Source organism: Podarcis pityusensis (genome assembly GCF_964106645.2).
Source record: "Podarcis pityusensis genome assembly, chromosome: Z".
Classification (NCBI taxonomy): Eukaryota; Metazoa; Chordata; class Lepidosauria; order Squamata; family Lacertidae; genus Podarcis; species Podarcis pityusensis.
In genome coordinates, this window is record NC_138044.1 from 916,214 (window position 1) to 942,238 (window position 26,025).

The 26,025-nt window shown below is 41.1% G+C and overlaps 1 protein-coding gene across 2 annotated transcripts in view; it reads right to left on the bottom strand.

The window, feature by feature from the left end:
* NEK6 (NIMA related kinase 6) overlaps positions 1–26,025 on the bottom strand; it is a 98,053-nt gene that overhangs the window by 71,770 nt on the left and 258 nt on the right. Inside the window, exon 1 of one of the 2 annotated variants that reach the window (XM_080990998.1) lies at positions 23,987–24,014. The exons of the other annotated variant lie outside the window; for it this stretch is intronic. Within the exon in view, the coding sequence (XP_080847124.1) occupies positions 23,987–23,999 (13 nt within the window). The 5' untranslated portion in view covers positions 24,000–24,014. Of the gene's footprint in view, positions 1–23,986; positions 24,015–26,025 lie in introns of those variants that run through there. 2 annotated transcript variants of the gene reach the window in all.

The window sequence follows — 26,025 nt, forward strand, 5'->3', positions numbered from 1 at the left end:
CGTCTCAAGTAACTCTTACTAGGTTAATCAGACAGGACTTAGGCTTGCAGAAGGCATGCTGGTTCTGCTTCAGAAACACTTTCTCTATATTATTGGTATTTCTGTCTTTAATAATGCTTCCCAACAGTTTTCCCACAACAGATCTTAATAGTCCTGTAATTTCCTGGTTTCCTGTAAACCAGAGATGTTCAACCGGCAGATTGCAACTTTGATGAAGTGTCCCCAGAAGAAGCTCAACAACTGTACTGTTGGTCTTCCTCCCCCCAAAAAGCTTAACAACTTTGGTCAATCCAATGGGTAGATCACTGCCAGTGTGTTTATAGTGGGAGTATATCGCAGTCTCTTTGGAGTTGGACATCCCTGCTCTAAACAAACTGCTATTACATTATCCATCTTTGTGTATGGAAGCTGAACTTAGGGACATTGCCTGTTTGTTTGCTTTTGTTACAAGATCAGCAATTTCACAGTTCTTTTAAGACCCCTCCAGACCAGTGGTGATTCATTTGTTTTTCATTTGTTAATAAGCCCTAGAACAATCTCATTATCACTCAAATTACTCAGACTCCTTCCTTAAAAAGTTAGTTCAGGCACAAAGATCTGCCCTACGTCTTCCACAGTGTAACAGATCAAACTTCCTTTTCCTCCTTTAGCACACCTTTAACTCCCTTGTCATCCAAAGGTCTGATCACTTCGTTAGCCAGTTTCCTGTTTCCAATTTACTTTTTTAAAAATGGCCTTAATGCTTTTAAGGATGTGCTTCTCAGATTTGTTTTGGCATCTCTTTTTGTCTGCTTGCATTTATTTTGCCACAGATTGTGTTCTTTTTTTGAACAAGACTTTTATTTTTTGAAGAAAGCCGCCTTATCTCCAACAGCCTCCTTGACTCTGTTGGCTAACTACACTGGCTTTAGCTAAAGCCAGCAAAATAATCTGTCCCAGCACAATTGACTGGCAGAATGCAATACAGTGGCACATCAGTGATATGCACATTGAACATTCCTTCATGTTTCCTTGCCAGAGCCATCTACCTGAAACCCTGGGCTGCCGGCCAAAGGCAAGCTGTGGTAGGGAAGAAGGCTGGCTAGTGCAGAGAATAGGCTGGCAAGACTGGCTCATGTTCACTGCTTAAAACATGTTGCTCTTTCATTTCTGAGGTGCCATAGCACACTCTTTTTCAGCTACAGGTTGGCAATAAGGGGGGGGGGGGGAACCTTGATAAATCAATAGCAAAGTGACATTATTATGCTTTGTCAGCCAAAACAAAGGGCAGCTCATGGAAACTGAAGTACAGTACAGTACTTCCACTCAGTGAGCAGTGTTTGGATCTCACTTAATACTAAAGTTTTACAGAAATTGCAAGTGTGAAAGACACTTGTATAAGGTCAATTGCAATCTATAGGCTTTATTTTCACAAAAATGTATTTGGGACTGAGGTGGAATATATGTGTAAAAGAAGCAGAACAACTTTTACTGAGGCCTCCATGAAAGAACAAAGTGACTGAAACTATTTTGAAAACTAAGCACCAAAACGATTCTGCCTTCCTTTCTCTCTCTGCTGCCTGATAATGTTCTCTCTCTTGCCGGCTCATAAAATAAATCTGTCAAGATGCTATACAAGATTACTGATATATTTAAATGATGGCCCTGGCTTGTGATTACATTATCTCCTGGCTCTGTACGTGTGTGACAAGGCAGCAGCCCTACCCTGGGAGAGTCTTATTTCTGAGTGACTTTTATTGTCCATTATCTTACAGCATTTATGCCACAGCCATGATGTCTTGTAGGAATATTTCACAAAAGAAATATCTTTGTCGTTAGTATTCTCACTGCAATTTAGTCAGATCAACCTTTAAATCTCATCCATCATGCTGAAGAGCTTTGGCAAAGCAAGCAACAGTAATATATGCCTTCTTGTAGAACGTAATTACCAGCTAGGTTAAACAGCAGTGCCTCCCCGCATCCCCTCCTGCAACACAAGCAAACAGAAAACACACAAGCAGCCTCTGGCTTCTCACTCTCTCACTTCTTCTGGGTGGAAGTACATAACCGGTTCACTGCAAGCAGACTGACACTGTCTGGCACATGACAAATATACTTGAACCTAACAATTAAGCTTCTGTCAGCACTTCCAAAAGCAAGGAGTATTTACAGTAAATCCCTCACAACTTTTAACTCCTTTGCTTGCCTTTCTCAGGAATCGGTTCAAGATGAGTCAAACTCACCATAAGCAGAGCAGTTTAAGACGAAAAGACACACAGATATATGGCAATATAGTAACATACACCTTTCAGGACCTAAGCACTGATAAGAGAGATGGCAATAGACAAAAGAGTCCTAGGGAGCGTAAGGGAATTGTACAAAAAATTAGTAAGACTTCTTTCAATTCCTATAGCTGACCTTCTCCTGACTTTCTACAGCGTACATGTTCCTACTACAGCTTGAGAGGCTATCCACAAAAGTAGGAGTTTGCACGGTTTGCAAGTGTTCTCAAATTGTGAGGACTGCCTTTAAAGAAACGTTGCCTTTCCCCTGCTTATGGCAACCACAGATTTTCTAGGCCTTTCTACGGAAACTTATGAATATGATGCATTCCCACACCCACAATGGCTTACCAATTATATTGCTTGGTGATGTGGGACAGGGCTGCTCTTTTCTGCCACTTTTTAAATTTTCCATCCTCGGGTTCTCTCTCTTAGAACTTAACAAATAATCTGCTCCTTTCTTATTCCCAATTATCTGCCTTGCATGAAAGGGGCAGGGATTCATTCTGGCGTATTAATGACACTTGGGGAATCTTTACACAATTTACAAACAGAGAATATTTTTAAATGCTTACATTATTACCCAGAAATATGGCTGAAGCCTCAAAAATAAACGCTGAACATTTGTTTTTAAAACTGTCTTCTTCTTCAATGTGAAGAAATGCAGAAGGGCTGGCAAGGAAACACAGTACAGCGGTACCTCGCAAGACGAATGCCTCACAAGACAAAAAACTCGCTAGACGAAAGGGTTTTTTGTTTTTTGAGCTGCTTCGCAAGACGATTTTCCCTATGGGCTTGCTTCGCAAGACGGAAACGTCTTGCAAGTTTGTTTCCTTTTTCTTAACACCGTTAATACAGTTGCGACTTGACTTCGAGGAGCAACTCATAGAACGTGGTGTGGTAGCCTTTTTTGAGGTTTTTAAAGACTTTGGTGATTTTTGAAGCTTTTCCAAAACTTTCCCGACACCGTGCTTCGCAAGACGAAAAAAATCGCAAGACGACAAAACTCGCGGAACGAATTAATTTCGTCTTGCGAGGCACCACTGTGCCTTTCAAAGGAGATGTCACTGTCTATATAGCATTTGAGATATACTGAAAACCAACCAAGTTTATAGTGGGACATCTGTCCAGCATAGGCAACGCTCTAAGATCTGAGCCAGAAGCTAAACACCCCTGGAAGCTTGTGCAGATTGCTACAAGAGTGTTCTCAAGGGGAGCAGACGCAAGAACCAGTTTCCTGGCTACAGCCCTGGAATCCTGTAGAGGGATACTTGCCACAGGCACAGAACCTACATAGAGGACTGGAGAGAGACCACAAAATTTCCTAATCTGTAATAAAAGACTGCAAAAAGGACACAATTTTTAAAAATAGAGATTCAATATTAAACACTAGAAGAAGGACAGGCTTCTAAGGGAAAACCCCTGATGAAGTTGTTCTCAAGGGTCACTCTATCCTTAAATTACACAACTGAACAATCACTGCTACCCCATGCAGTTCATGGTAACTTAGCCCTGCATGTGCACCTGCTGATTTTGCCACAATAAATCTGTTTATCGTAAAGGTGCCACAAGATGCTTTCCCAACAAATCCCAACAAACCAGTAACTTAAAGTTGAAAACCAAAGCTGCTCTGCTCATTTAACCATACACACAATTTCATGAATGGCAGAACAATTAATGCGGGGGGTCAGGGGAGAAAGTAATATAGTTAGGGCTTTGTTCAAGATATAAGTAAGCTTTACCAGAGCATCAAGAGAGGCAAAGAGCTAAACCTCACCTTCTGTTCAAACACCAACATTGGAATGTTAAGTTAAAAAACAAAAAACAAAGAGAAATCCCAGAGCTACTTTCCCATTATTTCGGTCAACAACAGATATTCATTAAACTTAGTGGTAGAACAGCTGTAATTCACTGTTCCATACCTGGAACCCAAATGATGTTAACTCAACAAATGTGAAGTTAGCCAGAGTTGGCTCATTCTAGACGTCAAAAAAACAAACGCTGCTAGCCTATATTTAAATATTTGTGGCAAGTTTCCCATCCTGTTTGAAAGAAATTCTCCACCCAGCTCATGTTTACGTTCCTGTCTTTAGTCAGCAAGATTAATCTTTCAACAGAAATATAGTAAGATGTTTCTATGCTGCATTTATTCATTCACAAAAAGCTCCAACGAACACAGCTTCTTTCTAGAGAGCAGTGTGTATCGTCATTTCCATTCACCAAGACACTGAAGCAGTGCATTTTTGGTAGAGGTTTTTTAACTACCAAAAATGAACTTCCTCCATGTATTCAACTTCCACCACTTTCCTGTAATATAGATCAAGGACGACCAAATGTGAGCTATATTTACAGACCAATTTAATCTGGCCTCAAATGACCCTTCCACATTTTACTCAAATTTTAGTGCTTTTGCTTGTTTGTTTTAAAGCTGCCCATATCATTTACAAGAAAAAAAAAGAAAAGTGCAAGAAAGAAATCTTCACTTTAGTGCTCACTCCGATTTGGATTTTATATTTTGTGTTTTGTAACAGCACGAAAGTTTCATCTCTCTGAAGACTTTATGCAGGTAACTTCAGATTACTGAACACCACACACATATGGGTGGTGGAGAAGGGCAGCAGCTATTTGCCAGAAATAGTCAGACTTGCTTTTTATACTAAAATACACCTAACATTTTGCTCTCCACACCAAACTACAATGGTTAAAGTTAAAATGTTTATTATTGGTCCCAACAGTGTAAAATGGCAGAATCTAGATCTCCATCTTGCATTTCATTAAACAGAGAAGACCTTTTAAAAGTTATTTTAAAAAGCTGAATCTCAAAGTAAAGCTTCTTTTGGCATTCATGTCAGAGAAGGAATTGGACCTTAAACAACAACTAATTTGGTGCCTTTTGTTCTCTGTTCAGACGGTGGCAACAAAGGTTTTAGTGGGTACAGTACTTGTCTATGCGAGCTTATTACAACCATTTTATAATTTGATTGAATTGTACCTGGAAATGAATTAGCAAACTGTTGTGATTAGTCCCAAATATAATGGGCTCAGATACTAAAGGGGTGGTGCCGAGATCATGGGAAGCTCCTCCCAAGATGCAGAAGAAGGCCGTTTGTCCACACTGAGGCTGCAGAAGTCCCAAACTGAGGAGGTTCAGCTATCTTGCTTTCTGCAGCCTGGCCAAGACCTATCCAGAAGGTATTTGACCTGGTGGATGGGACCAACTCCTTCATTTTCATATTGGATTTATTTGCTGTACTTGACTGCTCTAGTGTTGTAAATTTTTGTTACTGTTTGACTACTGTGTTAATTTGTTGGATTTTATTTTTTAAAAACAGTTGGAAGCTGCCCTGAGCACTGTGCATACAATGCAAGTTTGGATATAATTAACTGAATCCCAACAAGACAGAAGGACTGTTTTTGGCAGACAGGGGGCGGGCAGGTGCGAGGGAATAACTGGTCCTGAATGGGGTAACTGTGCCCCTGAAAGACCAGGTACGCAGCCTGGGAGTCATTTTGGATTCAAAGCTGTCCATGGTGTCACACTTTAATTCTGTGTCCAGGGCAGCTGTCTACCAGCTCCATCTGAGACCATCCCTGCCTGCACACTGTCTCACCAGAGTGGTGCATGTTCTGGTAATTTCCCACTTGGACTACTACTGCAATGAGCTCTGTGTGGGGCTACCTTTGAGGGTGACTCAGAAACAACTAATCCAGAATGTGACTCCCAGACTGGTGACTGGGAGTGGCTGCCAAGACCATATAACACTGGTTTTGAAAGACTGACTCCCAGGATGTTTCCAAGCACAATTCAAAGTGTTGGTGCTGACCTTTAAACAGCCTTGGCCCAGTATACCTAAAGGAGCATTTCCACCCACATTGCTTAGCTTGGACACTGAGATCTAACTCTTGAGGGCTTTCTGGTAGTTCCCTCACTGCAAGAAGTGAAGTTATTGGGAACCTGGCAGAGGGCCTTCTCGCCAGTGGTGCCTGTCTGGTGGAACGCCCCCCCCCCCCCATCAGATGTCAAAGAAATTATATGACTTTCCATAGGAATCTGAAGGCAGTCCTGTATCAGGAAGTTTTTAAGTAATAAATTCTTACTACTACTACTACATCTACATTCTGTGGGAATATTAAATTTGTGTCTCAATTAATATTTTTTTTAATGCATGTTTATTTTCATTTCCGTGAACTGCCTTGAGTCTCTGCTCTGGGGGAAAGGCAGGATATAATAAACAAACAAACAAACACTGTAAAAATACCATATATTGTTCATGCAGATGCAACACTTCCTGCCACTAACAATGACTTGTATGTACTTGAACCTATATGCTGAACAAAAAAATCTGCTGGCAGTGATGCATAGCTATGTGCATAAACAAACTGGTATTTGGAGGGAAAGCACTATAAACCTGATGTAACAGGTCTTATCAATATAAAACAGGAGGGCTGAAAAAGTTCAGAAGTAAATCCTAGCGGGGTGGGGCAGCAAACACATCACATTATGGGCAGTTTCTATTCCCAGGGCTGCAATAATGAAGCAGCTCAAATGGAGCCTAAAAATCTGAAAAGTTGTTTATGTACTTGTGCTGTAAAGCACACACCAGCGTTTCTTTGGTGGACAAAAAGCATGGTGTCTGCTTTAAGAGAGGAAGTAGCTCAAGGAAGAGGGGTCCCAAAGTGTTTTCGCCTCACACAAATTTCAGTCTTTCTTGGAGTTGGCTCAGCAATTGGCTATCAGCTCTGTTGCCCTGGATTATAGCTTTCTCAGCCTTGGAAAAAAAATTTTTTGAGAGATGATACTATAAGAAAAGGAGATGAGGTATGTCTCAGACTGTGTGTACCATTACAATGAAAGCAAACACACCCAAGACCCACTGCAGTAGACATTAGAGTCATCCATATTCCACCTGGCTACCTATGTACTTTTTAGATTATTTTACAATGTGCTTGAAGACAGAAACACCTGTTATAGCCCTTACGTTTGTATACTAATGAATGTGCACCTCAACACTGAATTAGATTCCCATCTTTGCTGGCTGCTGGTACCAGTAGTGTGAAAGATACTAAAGTACTGCATGCAGTTACTGCAGAATGTCTGAAGATAAAGGGCCTTCATTGCTCCATTTTTCTTATCCATTAAAGGGTCGTGGAAAAGTAACACGTATACAAAAGGAAGCCCCTTCCTTGAAACTTTCTTACACCAGCAGCGATTCAAAGGGACAGCTATGTCTTTGAGAGTTATAAATACAGTTGCATTAGCCAACACGAAACTCTCTGCGGTGTGTTGTATACCCAAGAATATTACACAAGTTGCTGTCCTCCATGAGAAAGAATTAGTTTTCCACTGAAAAGAAAGGAAAGTAACTAGAACAGCAACTCCTTGGGGGACTTATTAGATCCTCAAAGAGCTGCTGTGATTGCTGCTTTTGCCAGGAGAAGTTTCATCTTACATGTATACAAGGGGAAGCCATAAGAGAGGAAAACCCTGAAGACTACACTTCAATGTTCCTAGATAACTGAAGAAATATCTTTCAGCAGCTGAGTGCTACACTAGGCTTTTTCTTAAAATTTTCCTAGCATAGCATGAATGTCAGAATTAGCATCCAGGTGAGATTTTCTGCAGACACTCATGATTTGGTCACTGAATCAAATTTTCCGCTTAGCTTTCCCTAGACCTACAGTATGAAATTTTAAGAGAAAAGCAAAATCTGGCCGCTGGTGGGAAGGAGGAAGATGGAAAGTCTTAAAAATACACTGTTAACAGCTATCCCTAACTGAAAATGGTTGGAATCTCACTGCCTGTTTGACTAAAGAGAGCTTAAAAACTAATCGGAATATATCTTGTAATTTTTGTAGTCTCTCCTTGTGTTTTTATTAGTTTTCAGTTTGAGATTGTATTCCCACAGAAGACTCCACTCCCACAAGATAAATTATTTTACTCACATTTCTACGTACGTTTATTACTTAAAGAGGCCACAGGAGCAGTGAACATCCCTGAAGCAGCAATGCTCCATAAGACAAAACTGAATGCATTTTATTTTATCACAGTAACTGAGTAATATACAACTCCTCTTGATTATTCATTTCTTCCATTCCATGCCCAGTACATGGCAACACTGACCATACTGATACACCAGTGTTTGTGGTCTGGGGAACATGTATTAGCTGATCCACAACCAGCCTTGCGCCTACAGTACATAAGAGAGAGCAACAGTACGTAAGAGCATAAGAGCGGGCCTACTGGATCAGGCCAAAGGCTCACCCAGCCCAGCATTCTGTTCCCATAGTGGCCAGCCAGATTCCTAGGGGAAGCCTATTTGCGGGACACAAGGAGGGAGAATAGCACTCTCCTCACCTGTGCCCCCCAGCAGTTGGCATTCAGAGGCAGTCCAGTTCAGATACTAGAGGTAATACCCAGCCATGATGGCTAATAGCCATCAGTAGACAAATTCATGGCTAAATCCTTTTTAAAACCATTCAAGTTAGTGGCCATCACTACATTTTACTGCAGTAAATTCCAAAAGGTTAAGTATGCACTGCATGAAGTTGTATTTCCTTTTGTCAGTCCTAAATCTTCCAATATTCAATTTACTTTATTTATTTATACACCACTTTTCGGGTTCACCTCACAAAGTGGTTCAATTTCATTGAATGACCTCAGATTCCAGTGTTATGAGAGAAGGAAACATGTCTGTATCCCCTTTCTTCACACCACACCCAGCATAATTTTTCTAAACTAAAAATCCCTAATTGTTGTAAACTTTACTCATGGGGAGTTGTTCCAGTTGCACAATCATTTTGGTTGCCCTTTTCTGAATCTTTTCCAGCTCTAAAAGATCCATTTTGAAATGTACTATAATATACACCATGGGCAGGCAAACTAAGGCCCGGGGGCCAGATCTGGCCCAATCACCTTCTCAATCCGGCCCACAGACGGTCCGGGAATCAGTGTGTTTTTACATGAGTAGAATGTGTCCTTTTATTTAAAATGCATCTCTGGGATATTTGTGGGGCCTGCCTAGTGTTTTTACATGAGTAGAATGTGTGCTTTTATTTAAAATGCATCTCTGAGTTATTTGTGGGGCATAGGAATTTGTTCATTTCCCCCCCCCAAAAAAAATATAGCCCGGCCCCCCACAAGGTCTGAAGGACAGTGGACCAGCCCCCTGCTGAAATGCTGTTTTGATTCCCTTGGATTATTTAAAGTTTCTTTTGTGGCCTTTTGAAAAATGGAAGCAATTAACCATTCCAAAAAGAAAGCATGAAAAATAAAAGGAGCACCTCATATCATACCTTTGTATTTTGAGCAAATTAATCTGGAGTAACTACCATTTCCTCATTCTGTACTAACAAAAGCACATATTACATGCCTACACATCTGATGGCCCGCCCACCAAGCTGAATGCAGCCCACCAGACATGCACTGTAGCCAGGAGGGTAATTACTACACCAGTTCTTGCAACTGGAGGCAGGCAGCAGAAAAAAGGGCCACTATGCATGGCTGGTGGGATGCATTGGTGGTTTAGAAATCATGCACTAAAATCCCTACTTTTATGCTTGCAGTATGCTTTTAACACACACACCAACGCAAGGCTTAGTCCTCAACAGAACTGCTACATCCCCATATACTAATACATACACACACACACACACACACACACACACACGTAGAACACATTTAAAAGGGGGCAGGAATTATCTGCCCTACAGGAGACCTTCCTTGCACAGCAAGGTAAACACAGAGCGAGGGGCAAAACTTGTCATTTTCTTACTTCTTGAAGGAGAGAAAACACTTTTTTAAAAACACTACTTTTATAACAAAGTTTGTGATTTACTATCAGCCTGAGCTCCCCTCCTGCCCCCAAGAGAGAAGCAATCCATACAACCAGGCGAAAAGTTGCAGCTTGTTTGTTTACTTATGCAAAGAGACCACAATGGAGTAAGATTCCCTCTTCAGCGCATCCAAAGGCTTCATGAGGAGTTCAAAGGGAATTGTAGAAGCTCAATAGCTTATAACAACTTTTCAGCTTTTGCGGTCAGTCAGGGACACTGCCCTCACCCTCCCGTGGTGGAGATTTCAGTCGCAAACCTTGTGACAGGAAATCACTTGGCTGCCAGAGGGTGCTCCCGAGTCACAAAAAGCGCCTGGCGCCTGGTTAGTTTCAAACACTGTTTTCAAATGAGATCTGCTATGCTGCAGCACAAAGCCAGTGAAGTTGAAACCCATAGATATAAAATGGGGGATGCAAACCAGAGATGAGAAAAACTGGAAGGCTCACAAAGAACAGCACACCAACGTCACAGAAGGTATGCGGTCATGAAGGATGTTCTACCAGCCACTGCCAATGCAGTGCTAAGAAGCGAACTGAGCGGGGAAGGTCAGTTGTACATGCTAGCGACCACCTCCTGAGGGAGGGACACTGGTTAAAGCTCTGGAACAGGCACCTCCAACCTTCAGCCCTCCAGATGTTTTGGACTACAATTCCCATCATCCCTGACCACAGGTCCTGTTAGCTAGGGATCATGGGAGTTGTAGGCCAAAACATCTGGAGGGCTGCAGGTTGGGGATGCCTGCTCTAGAATATTCAAAAGTAGTCAGCTTCACATTAGTGCAGATCCCATATGCGGGGACTTCATGGAGGCTATGAAGTGAGACATCAAATAAGAAGAATTAAACCTCAAGCCTCAATCACTAAGGGAGAAGAAAGTCTGAAGAATCAAATCAAGCAGGTAAAAAAATTACAATCTGCACTGTACTGTTGGATGATAATGTTCTTATAGCTGACAAGATGTTATTAATTGGAGTAATTGACCTGTGAAAGCAGTAAGAAGCTCAAGCGAGTTAAAAAATTATCCTATAAATACCATAAAGATTAACAGATCTTTAATATTCACCCAAGAAGCGCTTACACTAAGTACGATGATTATGGTAACAGAGTTTATTTACTAATGTAGGGCTGACTTTAATATATACAACTTGCCACAAAAAGCAGCTCTGGTTCTTAATCCTCTAAGAGCTAAAAGTCATCGCTTAGATTTTCCAAACTGATTAAACAGAGTCTGCAAAGGAAAGAAAAAGAATCCACTACTCATTTCTGATGTACGAAGAACTCTACATAAATGTTTTAGTATAGTAAGCTCTGCCTGGCCCAACTGGGAGTCTGAAACACACTCCATCACCAAGATCTTGCACACAGGGATACCTTCTTCTTCTCTGGCAACAAAGATTAAGCACAGGTTGTTGAGTGAGAAAATCAAAGACTAGGAGGCCAAGAGTTTTTCATGGATTCTCTGGGACTAACTAATTACCTTGTTTCTGTCAAGGAGCAGGTTTCCCACAAATCAGACTGAAAAGCAGTAACAGGGTTTTACTAATGGTGCCCTAAAGCTTAGAACTTCTAGAATGAGATACCATGGCTGGTCTTTTTTCTTTTTTAGTGACAATAATGTAAATAATATTCATACACAGCTAACAAAGTAGCTGGAGCTTTTCAGAGTTCCATAATCAAAAGCAACAGGCCCCTGTACCAGGGAGCTTCAAGCAGAATTTCAATACAGTGGTACCTCGGGTTAAGAACTTAATTCGTTCTGGAGGTCTGTTCTTAACCTGAAACTGTTCTTAACCTGAAGCACCACTTTAGGTAATGGGGCCTCCCGCTGCCACTGTACTGGGAAGGGAGCAAAGTGGGTGGAGAAGAACAAGCAGCTAACAAGGATGTGAATATCATGGATTTATTGCGGAAGTGGGCTTTGAGGAGCACACTGCTAAAAATATCACTACCAACAACAAAAACATATGTTAAAATTTGGAAGCAGGAAATCAGTTGGTGAGGCAGTCAAGATTGTTGGATGGCAAAGGATTTAAACAGGAAGACTGAAGAGGACTTCTCTAAAGAGGAAGGCTGGAGGAATTCTTTGCTAGACTGCACTGTGGAATATGCTGGATACCAACAACTGTTTGAAAAGTTAACAGTCAGGTCCTGAGGAATCAGCATTGAGACCAATGCTAAGTAACTTGTTCACAATTAGAGCCAGTGGTGACAGGTGAGGTAGCCAGCGTTGCAAATCAAACCAAATTACTCAAGAATAGTGAAAATTCAAGCAGACTGTTAAGCATCTCTCCAAATGGAGCAAATGTGCAGTAAAATGGCAGATGAGGTTCAGTTTAAGAAAAGATAATGTGATGCACATTAGAGCAAAAATATTCTACTTCACTCTTAAAAGTGATGAAGTCTGAATCGGCAGTGACTATCTAGGAGAGAGACTGTGTACAGCAGCACTGAAAAGGGCAAATTACATGATAATGTTTATTATGAAAACGAGAATAAAACTGTCCGTATCGTAATGCCTTTAATGTATGGTGTGGCCATCCCAAAAATGAAAACATAGAGGGGTTTTAGCCCTTTCCACATGATGCAAGCCTAAATTACGGAGGTGGTTTAGTTTCAAAAAAGACAACTCACAGCGGCATGATAGTTGTAAAATTATGCATGGTATGGAGGAAGTGAAAGCAGAGAATTTTCTCTCCCCCTAATCTAGCTTTAAAATGAAAGGTCGCCCAATGAAATGAAAGGTCACCCAATGGGAGTAAATTCAAAACAGACAAAAGGAAATAGTTCTTCACACAGGGTAGTTAATATAATTCTTTATAATAAGATGGGTTGATGGGCTGCTTAGATGCATTTCAAAGAAAAATTGGACATATCCAAGGTGAACAAGTTTACAGACTATTGGTCATGACGTCTAAAAGGAATCTTCATGTACAGAGACAGTTTACAACTGAGCATTAGGGCTGTTGTAACTGGTGGACCTCCATTGTGGGGGGAAAGATGCTGGACTAGATGGATCTTATCTGGAAACAGTGGGATATATCAGGGCACTATTTTTGGACTGAAAATTCAAGTCTGCCCTTGTATAGATTAATTCATGTGTGTTGCAGCATCAGGGCAACGGTGATGAAAGACAAGAAGATGAAAGCACAGCTGCATCACATTACAAATCTATTAACTCCCGCCCCCTTCCCTTACACAATGCTCTTTATACCTAGCTGCTCAGAAGTAAGTACTTCAGGTGAAAATTGTTTATGGATATCACAGGCCCGTTCCTTCAGCAGCTCATTCAACCAACTCACAGACATGCCTAGGAGTTGCCTCTAGATCTCTATGGAGGGGCAGCTTGAAGAACACTGACGATTTCTGAACAAGCAATCAAGTGAAAATATATTTTGCAGACCAAAAACATCCATCTTTTTTCAAATTATTCCGCAAGCCAGCTTGCCCCAGTTGGCTCTGACATTTTGCAAACCAAAAAGTGTAATAGTCCTTAGAATCTTGCAGTGAGCACACATATTCTATTCCATTATTCCAAAATTTTTCCTTTTTAAAAAAGATTTCCTCTCCTCCCTGGCACACATTCAAATTCACAGCATGCTCAGAGTCACTCTCTAGTAGTAATATGGACAGCAGCTGGTTCATAGGAAAGGGGAAAATTTGGAACTTGAGCTGTCCTACACCCACTTGAGCCAGGAGCAGACTGCTGACTCAAGAGGCAGACACTGACAAGCAGATGCCCGGGTTCCAGTCCCCTGCACGTCACTTTGCAAATACATACAAACACACAGTCTGAAAAAGCAATCCCAGTTACTTGGCACCCATCCCCTCCCAAACAACTTAAGAGTACAGGTTCAGTTTCATGTCCATTCAAAAGGCTGAAGGACGTTTCTCATTTAATAATAAAGAGAATTCTCAAAGTTCACAGATGAAGCAACAAAAGTAATTAGAGAACAGTAAACATCACACCACTCTTCAAAATGGAAAGGCTGCGAGCCCTTTGAGAGGGTGTGGGCCAGCACCTGTTCCAAGAGCATTCTAGACTAGGGCAAGAGTTCACAGAGCCTATCAATTTATCCTTCATCTCTGCAATAAGAGGGCACTAAACCATGGCATTTTATTTATTTCAAATAAAGAGTTCAACAGGAGAAAGGTACAAGACGTGTGCCCCCACCCCAAGAGAGAAAGAAGCAGCCATCCTGCCCTTCCCAGCATTATTTTTAAATAACCAATAGGGAACTGCTTTCTACATTTCACAGTTCTGGTAAAGTGGCCAGTTTATGAACTCTTTTAACAGTTCACAGTTGTTCCATTAAAGAAAACCATTCAGTCATGAATTAATATGGTTCTAACAACTGGTCTAAAATTTAGGCACTGCGAGTCTCTATTGCCTTCAACTTCAAAATATATACGTTTTTCTAACTATGGGATTTCGTTCAGTGTCAAAACGCTGAACAGTGCAAAAGGCTCCACTTTTATGACAAGAATATTACATTTGTTTCCTTTGAGTCTCTACAGCAGAGGTAATTATGAGTGAGGAAAGAACTTGCTATTATTAAAGAATTCTCTAGGCTCCCTGACTTTGTTGTGTAAAAGCAAGAATAGAATATCATCATGTTTATTTTGATAAAGTATAAAAAATTCTAAGAAGTTTATTGCTTTTAAAAATGTAGAGGGAGAAACATTAAATACACGCTCTTACAAGAGAGTCGCTGCAGGGACACTAGTTGAATTCCAGGGGAGAATTACTATTTCAAAGCAGCTCTGGGCAATGTGTCAAAATCAATATTAAGCAAAGTTATCTGCACTTCTAAATCTGCTCTTTAAAGAAGGATCTATAAAGCAATGTGCTCAGCCTCTTGAGTCAGAAGCATTTTACTCAAAAATATTAAGTTCTATGTCTCGCATTCTACTATGCACCTCTATGGTTTATCTAAAAATTTTATGAGGCAACACAGCCAGATGATCTCCTATAACAGGAGGCTGGGAAGCCTCAAACTGAGCAGTTTGGGGCAATTCTGCAGGAAGTGATCCAAGTATTGCAGACAGTATTTGCTAGCACAATTTCTGTGGCCGAAATCAGCACAACTGCCCACCAGGGGAGAGAGAAAAAGGCCTGCATCTTTGGAAAGATGCTTGTTCCTCACATGAAATCCATCTGAGGGAAACAACTAGGAAGACTCCTTCAGATTCCACATGCAATTCGGCTCAAGTAATTTCAATAAGACATTTTAGCACACAAAACTTTGGAAACATTTTTGTTAGTGTATGTAAGAAAGCGTAACATTTAAAACGGATGTCACAGCTTTATTACTATTTGGAAAGTTGAGGAACAACAATAAATCATTGTCCATCGTATCAGGAAACTGGAGAGAGTATTTTTAATTACAAAAAAACAAAACACAAAACGTAATGTAAATCCCATAGTTCCCACGGCAAAGAACTGAATCAAGAACACTCTTATGATGAGGTGCTTCTGGAACTTGCAAAGGAAGCTCAAATAGGCACAGTAAACATAACAGAAATAGTCCCACTTTTATTTATAAGTGCCCTTTACTGACTCAGATTGGCTATATTATCTCTACTTCACTAAATCAGTGGTTTTCAACCAGTGTGTCGTGGCCCCCTGGGGTGCCTTGAAGGATGGTCAGGGGAGCAGTGGGCAACCCTGGCCTCTGTCCCTCTTTCCTTCCTTCCTTCCTTCCCTCCCTCCTGTGATGCCCTCTTGCCTCTCTGCCTCCCCAAGGCTTGCGCAGCTGTTTGTTGCAGCAGCCCTGGCTATAAGCTCCCCAGGCGAATGGTGCACCTTTGGCTGGCCAGGGGGTGATTCCCCAGCCCCTGTGGGGCAGTGTGAGGAGGCATCTCTCTTTGTGGCGGGGGGGGGCAGCTCAGAGACCAGAGACAGCAGCTGCCCAGAGGCTTCCCTGGGAGAGGGGAGAGGAGAGGAGACTGAGGGAACACTCCACAAGGGAGGGTGTTCGAAAAAGGGTGAGGGGCTGCCAGCTCTGCAGGCAAGGGGGGACATAAGTAGGCCCCTGGGCCCCACAAAGAATGGAGTTGGTCAAAGGAGCCGTGGACTCAAAAAGGTTGAAAACCTCTGCACTAAATGATGATACTGATGCTTACACCATTTTTAAAATATTGGTACACACTTTTAAAGTGCTAAATATCACTGTGTGCTAACACCAAAAATTTGGTTCATTCAGAGAACAACATTAACATTAACATCAACATTAACAATACTCAAAGGGATAGAGGCAATTTTGGAGGTTGCAGTCTTTGTAGAGTTAGAGGCTTGAAATGACGCGAGCTGTAAAAAACAATGATGTGTTATGATCTGCCTGAATATTGAACTAAGAAACCATACACCTTACAGGAAGACAATAACGGGCAATGTCTTTTGATTTTTGTTCTCTTGAATTTAAAAACAATGTATGTAAAAAGATACTTAGCCTTCTCATAAAGAGAACTACTGCACAAGGTTGATTTACTCGGCACACAAAAGAAAAATAAAGTCTTATGTTCAGCTATTAGGCCTGTAGGAGCAATCCATTAAAGCAGACATTTGATCTTTAGAATATTCTGACTACCTTTCACTAAGCATTTTGTCAAAATGTTAAAAAGTCTACTTCATCTTATGAAGCCTGAAAATCTGGCAAAACCTTACAATAATGATGCTTCAGGCAATCTTAAGCACTAGGATCTTATTTACCCCATTTCAAGTGGGAAGACACTGTGAAATGGCTATCCAGAGCCCATTTTTACGGTAATCAACATTATTTAGCACTATCCCTAGCTTGTCACAGTAGGATCCTCAGCACTTGCTCTGGTAGCATCCAGGTGAGGCTTCTGAGGAATTATTTCCCTTCTATATTATAAGTAGCAAATTTAGTGACAGCAGCAACTGAAATATATTCATATGCAAATGTGGAGAACTATATTTTTATTATTATAATTATTGTTGTTGTTATATTATTATTATTATTATTATTATTATTATTATTATTATTCCCTACCTACCTGGCTGGGTTTCCCTAGCCACCCTGAGCATATATAAAAACATAGTAAAATTAGCAATTCCAACCCAATGTTATTCATGTACAGTTGGCTACAATCTGAGGTGCATTCAACTGATGAGCGATCGCCAACGCACAGGTCCTTTTGGACCCAGAAGAGAGCAAGGCAGGCTGGGGTACCTTTATTCGCCTTCTGCCATCACACACAGAGGCTGGGAACAGAACCCCTGCGTGAAATGGTCGTCACAATTCCTTCTTGTTCAGAACCTTCTATATTAATGGCAAGCATTTCATGTAGAATACATCTCATAATAAATAAAGATTAAAAGCTAACTGAAGTAGTATTACTAAATGAGCTAGTTAGCTAATTTATATATCATTTCATACATTCAGAGGCACTCCAAAGCTATTTACAATAAAACAAAAAAAAGGCAATAAAATACTAAAAGTGCTCATCCCAAAAAAGTCCCAACCCCCAGTACAAAATACCACCGCCCCCGGCTGAGCACTGCAGCCACCTGCAGCTGAAATGCCCAGGAAAATAAAAATGTTTATTCTGCTGCTGGGAAGAGGACAAAGTTAGAGCTTATGCGCCAGGCTGTGTTTCTTTAAAATGCTAACAGCTTGTTTGCTCAGCGTTAGCTGCATGTTACAGTCCACAATTTTGCTTTTTATCCCGGGGATTCCCAAACTTGGATCTCCAGCTGTTTTTGGACTTCAATTCCCATCAGCCCTGACTACTGGTCCTGCTAGCTAGGGACGATGGGAGTTGTAATCGAAAAACAGCTACCAACACACACCCAAGTTTGGGAATCCCTGCATTAGTCCAACTGTTAGCACCAAATAAATGATAAATGTTAGGAGGGAAAGTAACCAATTCTTTTTGTAAGCCTACATTTTTCTGAGGGAATATGTTGTTTTCATTGTACTTTCTCTCTTCCGCTTTGCAGTCTCCACAAATGCCATTCTATAGAAGCAACATAAATTACAGTTATTTACAGTTATTGTCCCAATTCCTATTTGGGCAATTAGCAATCAAATGAAGTTCACTTCTCTCTAATTGTTGCTTTTTAATTTTCCTTCCAAAAGAGTTATGCTCTATATCAGAGCTTCCCAAACTTCTCTTGTTGGTGACAAACTTTTTAGACATGCATCAACATTTCACGACATAGTAATTCAGTTTTACTAGCAAACCAGAGATTAAACTAACTCCTTTTTCCAGCCCTGTAAGAAGTGTGGGGAACAGTCACGTGACACAACTATACACTGAAATGGACACGCTAACGTGTTGCAACACAGTTTGGAAAGCTCTGCTCTATATGATATTAAGTCCTACAAACTGCAACAAAGCACATCATTATTTCCTGTTTTAAGGTATTTGGGCTACAAGCCATAACCCTCTTATTCCTTGGGTAAAAGGGTTCAATGACTGCAGCTAAAGTATATAGGTTATTCTGAGAAAAGTGAAGCATTGTATGTGTCACATATTATAAGGAATTCACTGTATAGATTCACAACAGTTTTGACTTCGGGATAATAAAGTTTCAGGGCAGATCTGTGCCAACTAGCCTCCTTAAAACTTGAGGAAATAAACATGACCAGCAGTTTAAGGCCGTTCAGGCCTTTTAATGCTGCTGCTGTTGTTGTTGTTGTTGCAACACAAACACTCACAACACTAAAAAAAAATAAACCTAACAAGAGAATACAAATACAAGTATGAATATAGATACAAATACTAAACAAACATATAACCATATTTCACTTCTTGTTTTCTCCTAATTGACTTCCTTCGTCCTCAACGCAGGTCTACTTTCATATTTAATAAACTGTTTCCTTCTCATTCCGTTTTCCCTACTTTTCTTTCTATTTTAGACTTTTATACCTTAATTTGTTTTGCAAAAGTTAATCAAAACAAGTCCATGTATTAATTTGAGGGCACCGCTTTTTATGATAATCTCTATATTTTCCCCATTCCTTTTGAAATTTTTGTTTAGACTGACCCCTAACTGCATCTGTCATTCTAGCCAGCTCTAGGTTATCAAATAATTTTTCTTGTCATTCATTTTTGTTGGTCTGACTAGTTTTTCCAGTTTTTGGCAATTAGGATTCTCGCCACCAATATTGAATACAGGAATATTTTTGTGTTTTCCCTAGCAATATCTGAATCTAATATTCCCAATAGAAAAGCTTCTGGTTTTTTTTACAAAAGTTTGTTTAAGTATTTTCTTCATCTCTTCATATACCAAATCCCAGAAGCTCTTGATTTTATCACAGGTCCACCACATATGTAGGAGCGTCTCCGATGCCTGATTGCACCTCCAACACAATTTAGATTTTGTTTATACATTTTAAATATTTTGCTCAGTGTTAAATACCATCTATAAAACATCTTTAACAAATTTATTAAAATAATTCAACATTAATACATACATGGTACGAATATATAAACATACATTTCATACAATCCTTAAAAATATTCATACATACCCACACTCAATCCCACCCAGCCTCACAAGCTGTAAATCTCCAATTCTCTTTCCATAATCTCCCCCATGATGATAACTGAATACCTTATTTTTCGCCCTATAGGACGCACTTTTTCCCCTCCAAAAATGAAGGGGAAATGTGTGTGTGTCCTATGGGGCGAATGCAGGCTTTCGCTGAAGCCTGGAGAGCGAGAGGGGTCGGTGCGCACCGACCCCTCTCGCTCTCCAGGCTTCAGGAGAGCCCCAGCGCCAGCCCCACAAGGTCGGGGGGACAGAGGGAGGCGGAACGCCGCCATCCCGCTGTCTCCCCACAAGCTCCAGGGACAGCTGGGAGGCGCAGCGCGTCTTCCCGCTGTCCCCGGACCTGATCTGAAGGCGGGCGGTGGGGAGAAGAGCGCTTCTCCCCGCTGCTGGCCCCACAAGCGCCGGGGGGGGGAAATAAAAATGTTTTTCTTTATTTCCCCCCCCAAAAAACTTGGTGCGTCCTATGGGCCGGTGCATCCTATGGGGTGAAAAATACGGTAGGTTTGCCTATGTCCATTGCCCATTTAATCATTACCTCTTTTACTTGTTCATCCTTCTCCTCCCACTCTAGTAAAGTTTCATACATTTTAGAGATTACCTTTGTCTTATTTTGTAATAATTCTTTGTCCAATATTGAAATTTCTCTTGCAAAACCTTTTTTTGTTATCTGTTCTGAACACTTCGTTTAATTGGTAGTACTGAATCCACCCTGTTAGGTGATGTTTTACTTCCTCATATTTTTCCAATTTCAATTTGTTATCTTTTTCTTTTAGCAGATCCTTTTATGTGCCCAATTTGATTCTGTATTTTTTCTTTTCACTGCTATCGCCTCCAAAGGCCAAAGCCGCCAGAGCATTTTAGGTTCTAATAATTCTTTGTACTTTTCACAGACTCTATATATCAACTTTCTTACAATATGGTTAAGAAATCCTCTGTGGACTTTCACCTTTTCATGACCTAAGTAGGCATGCCACACATCACGGTTGTCAAACCCTTCTAAATCCAATAAATCTGCATTTTGCAGTATCGTCCATTCTTTTAACCAATTTAGACAGACTGAATCATAATACAAATTTTGATCAGGTGGTGCCAATCCACCTCTATTTTTCTTATCTATTAATAATTTATGTTTAATTCTTGGCTTTTTGTACTGCTAAATGAATCTTGATATATCTCTCTGCCATGATTTAAAGCATCTTACCCCTCCAATTATTGGTATCATTTGAAATAAAAACATCCTTTTGGGAAGCACATTCATTTTCACTACTGATATCCTACCACAGAATAATAATTTTAACCTGTTACAAATCTCCAGATCTCTTTTAATTTCTTTCCATATTTTTATATAATTATCCTCAAATAGATTGCTATTTTTATTCGTCAGCCAGATTCCCAAGTCTTTAGTCTTATTTACTATCGTTAGTCCTGAGCTCTTCTGTAATTCTTCTTTTTCTTGTATTCTTTGCTAGCATGTTGGTCTTATTTTTATTTAACTTAAATCCTGCCACTTTTCCAAATTCGAGGATCTTTTCTATTATTTTGTACGCTTTCCTCTGGATTTTCAGTGGTTAATATCAGGTCATCCGCAAATGCCTTTATCGTGTGCGATATCTTCCCCACCTTTTATGTCTCGATCTTTCCTTATTGCAATCACTAGGAGTTCTAGTACCATAATGAACAATAAAGGTGAGAGGGGGCAGCCTTGCCTGGTCCCCTTACTTATCTTAAATTCTTCTGTTATCTCATTATTTAATATCAATTTGGCTCTCTGATTTCTGTATATCGCCTCAATACCCCTGCTGAAATTTTCTCCGAGTCCTGTGGCTTCTATAGTTTTTTTCATAAATCTCCAAGAGATGTTATCAAAGGCCTTCTTGGCATCTACCAGCATCAATATATCTTTTTGTTGTTGTTGTTCTTACTTCCAAATATTCTAATATATCTATTATATTTCTCATATTATTGCACATGTGTCTGCCTAGTAGAAAGCCCACTTGATTCTTATATATAATTTCATTCAGTACTCTTTTTAATCTGTTGGCTAGGATATCAGCAAATATTTTGTAATCGTTATTTAAGTAATCGTTATTTAAGTTAATTTATATTTAATAGTGGTAAAGGTAAAGGACCCCTGACAGTTAAATAAGTTGCAGACACTGACTTCCGGGTTGGCGCCATCGCCGAATGGCGGACTCCCTCCGAGCTCCGGAGGGAGTCTGCTCGGCAGGGGCTGGGTCCTACCGCACCGGCGATGCGGGGACCCTTAAAAACCACGGCCACGAGGGTCGTGGACATGGAGACTCGGCTGGCACCGCTAGCGCCCTCCCGACTCGTGAAGGAGCCTTTTTAAAGGCTAAGGATCGGGTGCCGGGGAGAAGCGTGGTGCTTTGAGTCCTCTGCTATCCCTGCCGAGCGCAGCCGCATGCCATCCGGCGGAGAGCGCTGACTTCTTCTATTGAAAATTCGGACTTTTAGACAACAACCCGTGAGTAATTTGGAAACTGGGTTTAAAAGGAGGAAAAAAAGAATTTCTTTTTGAATTGGATACGAGCGGGGGGGGATCCAAAAAGGAAGTCAGTCCCCCCCCCTATTGTAAACCTTTCAAGACAAGGACGGGGCAACCAAGGTCCAAAAAGATTTGTATTGCTGATAAAAACTAAGAATTTCACGATGGGGAATTATAAGAACTGTGCTGGAGGATGAACTGAGGGAGAAGAAACGTAACCCCCCCCCCTGGGAACCGGGGTGATTGAAGAGAGAGCCTGGTGAAAAGAGTCGGAGATTTTGACAGCTGTCAAAGTAGCTGTCAAAGTCGGAAAGCAGAGAGGATTTTATTATGAGAACTTTGCTGGCTAAATTTGTTACAATTTTCTACAATTTGTTAAAACTTGGATACAAAATGGCGAAAATATGGATAACAATCGGACTTTTGGACTAGAGAAGACAAAGTTATAACAATCCCCCTAGAGGAGTTTCGGGACATTACAAAGATGGTCGTAAGTGAAAAAGAACACCATTGGAATTTTACAGGACTGGTTATCTTCTGGGAAAGCTGCGAAACGGAAACAATATTTTGTCTACAGGGTGTTCAGCTAAAGGAGACAATAGAATTTTCTATTGAAGAAAGGAAGGGACTGAACGCAAGTTTTTGTTCCTGAATAATAATAATCCCTGCAGACTTACTAAGCTTCTGAATTAGAACGTTTCAGCAGCGGAACAAGAGGAAACTGGACTACAATTTGGAAAGAACAATGGGGGGAGTTTTATTACAGATCTGAAGTTAAGTGTTCTAAAAATGTTTATGAAAGGGAAAAAAAAAAAAGAAAAGAAAAAACCAGCAAGGAGTTGGGGGAAATAGGTGATTTATGGATTGTAAGAATCCCAGGCGGATAACATGGTTTGGTGGTCAGGGGGAAATTAAACCGGGGACAGGGGGGGAGAACTATAATCCAAAGGCTTGTTAACTTCTTTTTTTTTGAACTAGCTTTGTCTTATCTATTATATTCTTTATTTCCTATCTCTGATACTTTTATTATGTGGGGAGTTTTTATTATTAAAAAGAGGGAAATTGTGGAATGAAAATGGGGTGGGCCTTGGGAAAGAAATTTTTTGTGTTTTATTAAGGGTATTGATGTGGAGTGCAGAAATTTTAAATTCGAATAATGGTTTAACAAATTAAGTTTTTAATTAGAACTGAGAGCTTGTGGAGCCAACAATATGAAAAAGGAATATGGTAGGGGTGGGGGAAGGGGGGAGTCCCAGAAAGCGGATATATGAAAATAAGGATATATGAAAATATGTAAATTCTTGCTTTCTGTATTTTCTTTTTTTTTGAAAATTTTAATAAATATTATTTAAAAAAAAAAAATAAATAAGTTGCAGACAACTCTGGGGTTGTGGCGCTCATCTTGCTTTATAGGCTGAGGGAGCCGGCGTTTGTCTGCAGACAGTTTTTCCGGGTCATGAGGCCAGCATGACTAAGCCTCTTTGGGCGAAACCAGAGCAGCACACAGAAACACCATTTACCTTCCTGCTGGAGCAGTACCTATTTATCTACTTGCACCAGCATGCTTTTGAACTGCTAGGTTGGCAGGAGCTGGGACCGAGAAACAGGAGCTCACCCCGTTGCGGGGATTCGAACCGCCGACCTTCTGATCAGCAAGCCCAAGAGGCTCAGTTTTTGCTTGATATTGGGTGCATTCCTTGTTGGGGATCAGAGTGATAAATGCTTCTTCCCAAGACTTTAGTATTCTTCCTTCTTTTAAAATTCCATTCATAACTGTTTTCATTGGTTCAGACAGTATCTCTTCTAGTTTCTTATAATATGCTTTTAAGGCAGTTTAAGGCCTTTTGAAGATGCTTCTGCCTACCTGGACAGTTCATCACTCTGCCCACTAGTACAAGGAGAACCAATGCCAGGAAGAATGAGGGCTGATCAGGTGCAGAGTTCCTTGCAGTCACATCATCCTTGCAGCAGCCACACACAGCCCAGGATCCCCCTCATCTGCTTTGTGAGTAGGCAGGGAGATCCAGGGAGATATCATGCACCTTGGGTTCTTGTTAGTGTGCAAAGCGACGAAACACACACACACACACAAGTCTAGGCTATTCCCAAAGAGAATAGAACATGAAAGTGAGAGAACAGGCTGAATTCCCTGCAAAAAGAGGCTATATGAGAACAACTGTTCTATGTTATGCCTTTGGGCAGAGGAGGCAGCACCAGCACCAATTCTAACATTAAAATTTGCAATCTGATACTAAACCACACAAAGAACCCTATTTTTAGCAAAAATTTCAACCATGCACACAGTTCCAGAAAAAATTCTTACTGAATACATGAGTAAACTCAGATTATACCAAAACTGTATGAGGAGGGAAATGTTTGTTTCAGGAACTTCTTACTTTAGCTATGTTGACCAAAGAATGAAAGACAACAATGGGACTTTCCATTTGATAAGCTCTTTCAAATTTATGGCCTCCTTAACCTGGGTTTCCATTCAGATAAACACCCTGATGTAGTCAGTGTTAGAAATTAGCCAGGCGCCAGATCTCAAGTTTGCATTGCTGTGAAATACTTTTTAATAAAAACATTTTTCCTATTAACAGTCTTAAATCATGAACACTTACACAACTAGATATTTATTTATAACCCACTCTTCATTGTTCACACAGCCCCATATGTTCACATATTTGAATGTATGTGACTATGTTGTCTACTCTGAAATGAAGCAGCAATCCCAAGTTTTTTTCTGCACTCCTACCTAAGACCCTTTGAATTTAAGTTGCCAGGGAATGAACTGGGGACCTTCTGTATGCACAGCCTGTGCTCTTCCCCTCAAGGCCACATGAGACTCTTCGAGGAGGAAGCGAAGGGATACTCTGTGCTCTTAATCTCAGGGTTGTGAGTTCGAGCCCCACGTTGAGCAAAAGATTCCTGAATTTGTAGGGGGTTGGACTAGATGTTCCCTGTGGTCCCTTCCAACTCTACAATTCTATGGCTCTATGAAGACAATTTTCTATCCATAGCAAGAGCAACTCCCAAAAATGAATGTGGATGATGGGTATGTGTGCACTGACAAACAAATTTCTGCCTTACAGACATAAATCAAGGCTTGGAAAAGACACTGGGCAGGATTCTTGGACACGATCCCCAAAGCCTGCCTCTAATTTATCCTTTGATAGCAGGAATGAAGAGAAACCTGTCAGATAATGAGATGACAGCAGAACTGTACTGGAGAGGCCCACACAGATTCTGCATTAGAAAACACACCACAAACTGTTGGGATGTTTTTAAAAATCAAGTAAAACAGACACATTAAAAAGTAATGGCACCAGGTCACCTCTCACCAGAACGGCATTCAGCAAGTTCGGCTACATCACAGAAGTGACCATGGCAATCCCCTGGGGCCAGAGGCACCTCCTCAAGGATGGCACAAGCGACCCCACCAGACGACCCCACCAGACAGACGGTCCCCAGTGCGCCCTGTGCCCGCTCGTGCCCCTAACCCACAACACCTGGAGAGGATCCCTACGGCCACCCACCGCGAGAAGAGCAGCAGTCGTGGGAGGAAGTGGGAAGGGCAGGGGGCGGGGCAGGCGGGGTGGGGGCGCCGCCCGAGGTGAAAAGGAGAGCTGGTCCCGCGAATCCAACAGGTCGGTCGGCCGTCGTGGTTAAGGGAGACCTTCTCAGAGGCCAGCACACCTGATGCATTTAAAAAGGGAGCCATTCCTAAAAACTGAAATAAGAATACCGGGGGGGTGGGCAAGGAGTTATAAGGTGCTGGAGGTGCTTTTAATGCTGCGGGGGCGAAAGCGACCCCCTTCCAGAAATGCCACGGCAGGGGAGGGGTGACCTGTGGGGGTCGCGGGCGGGGGGAGGGGCGTGTCCCGAGTCCGAGGCGAGGCTGGG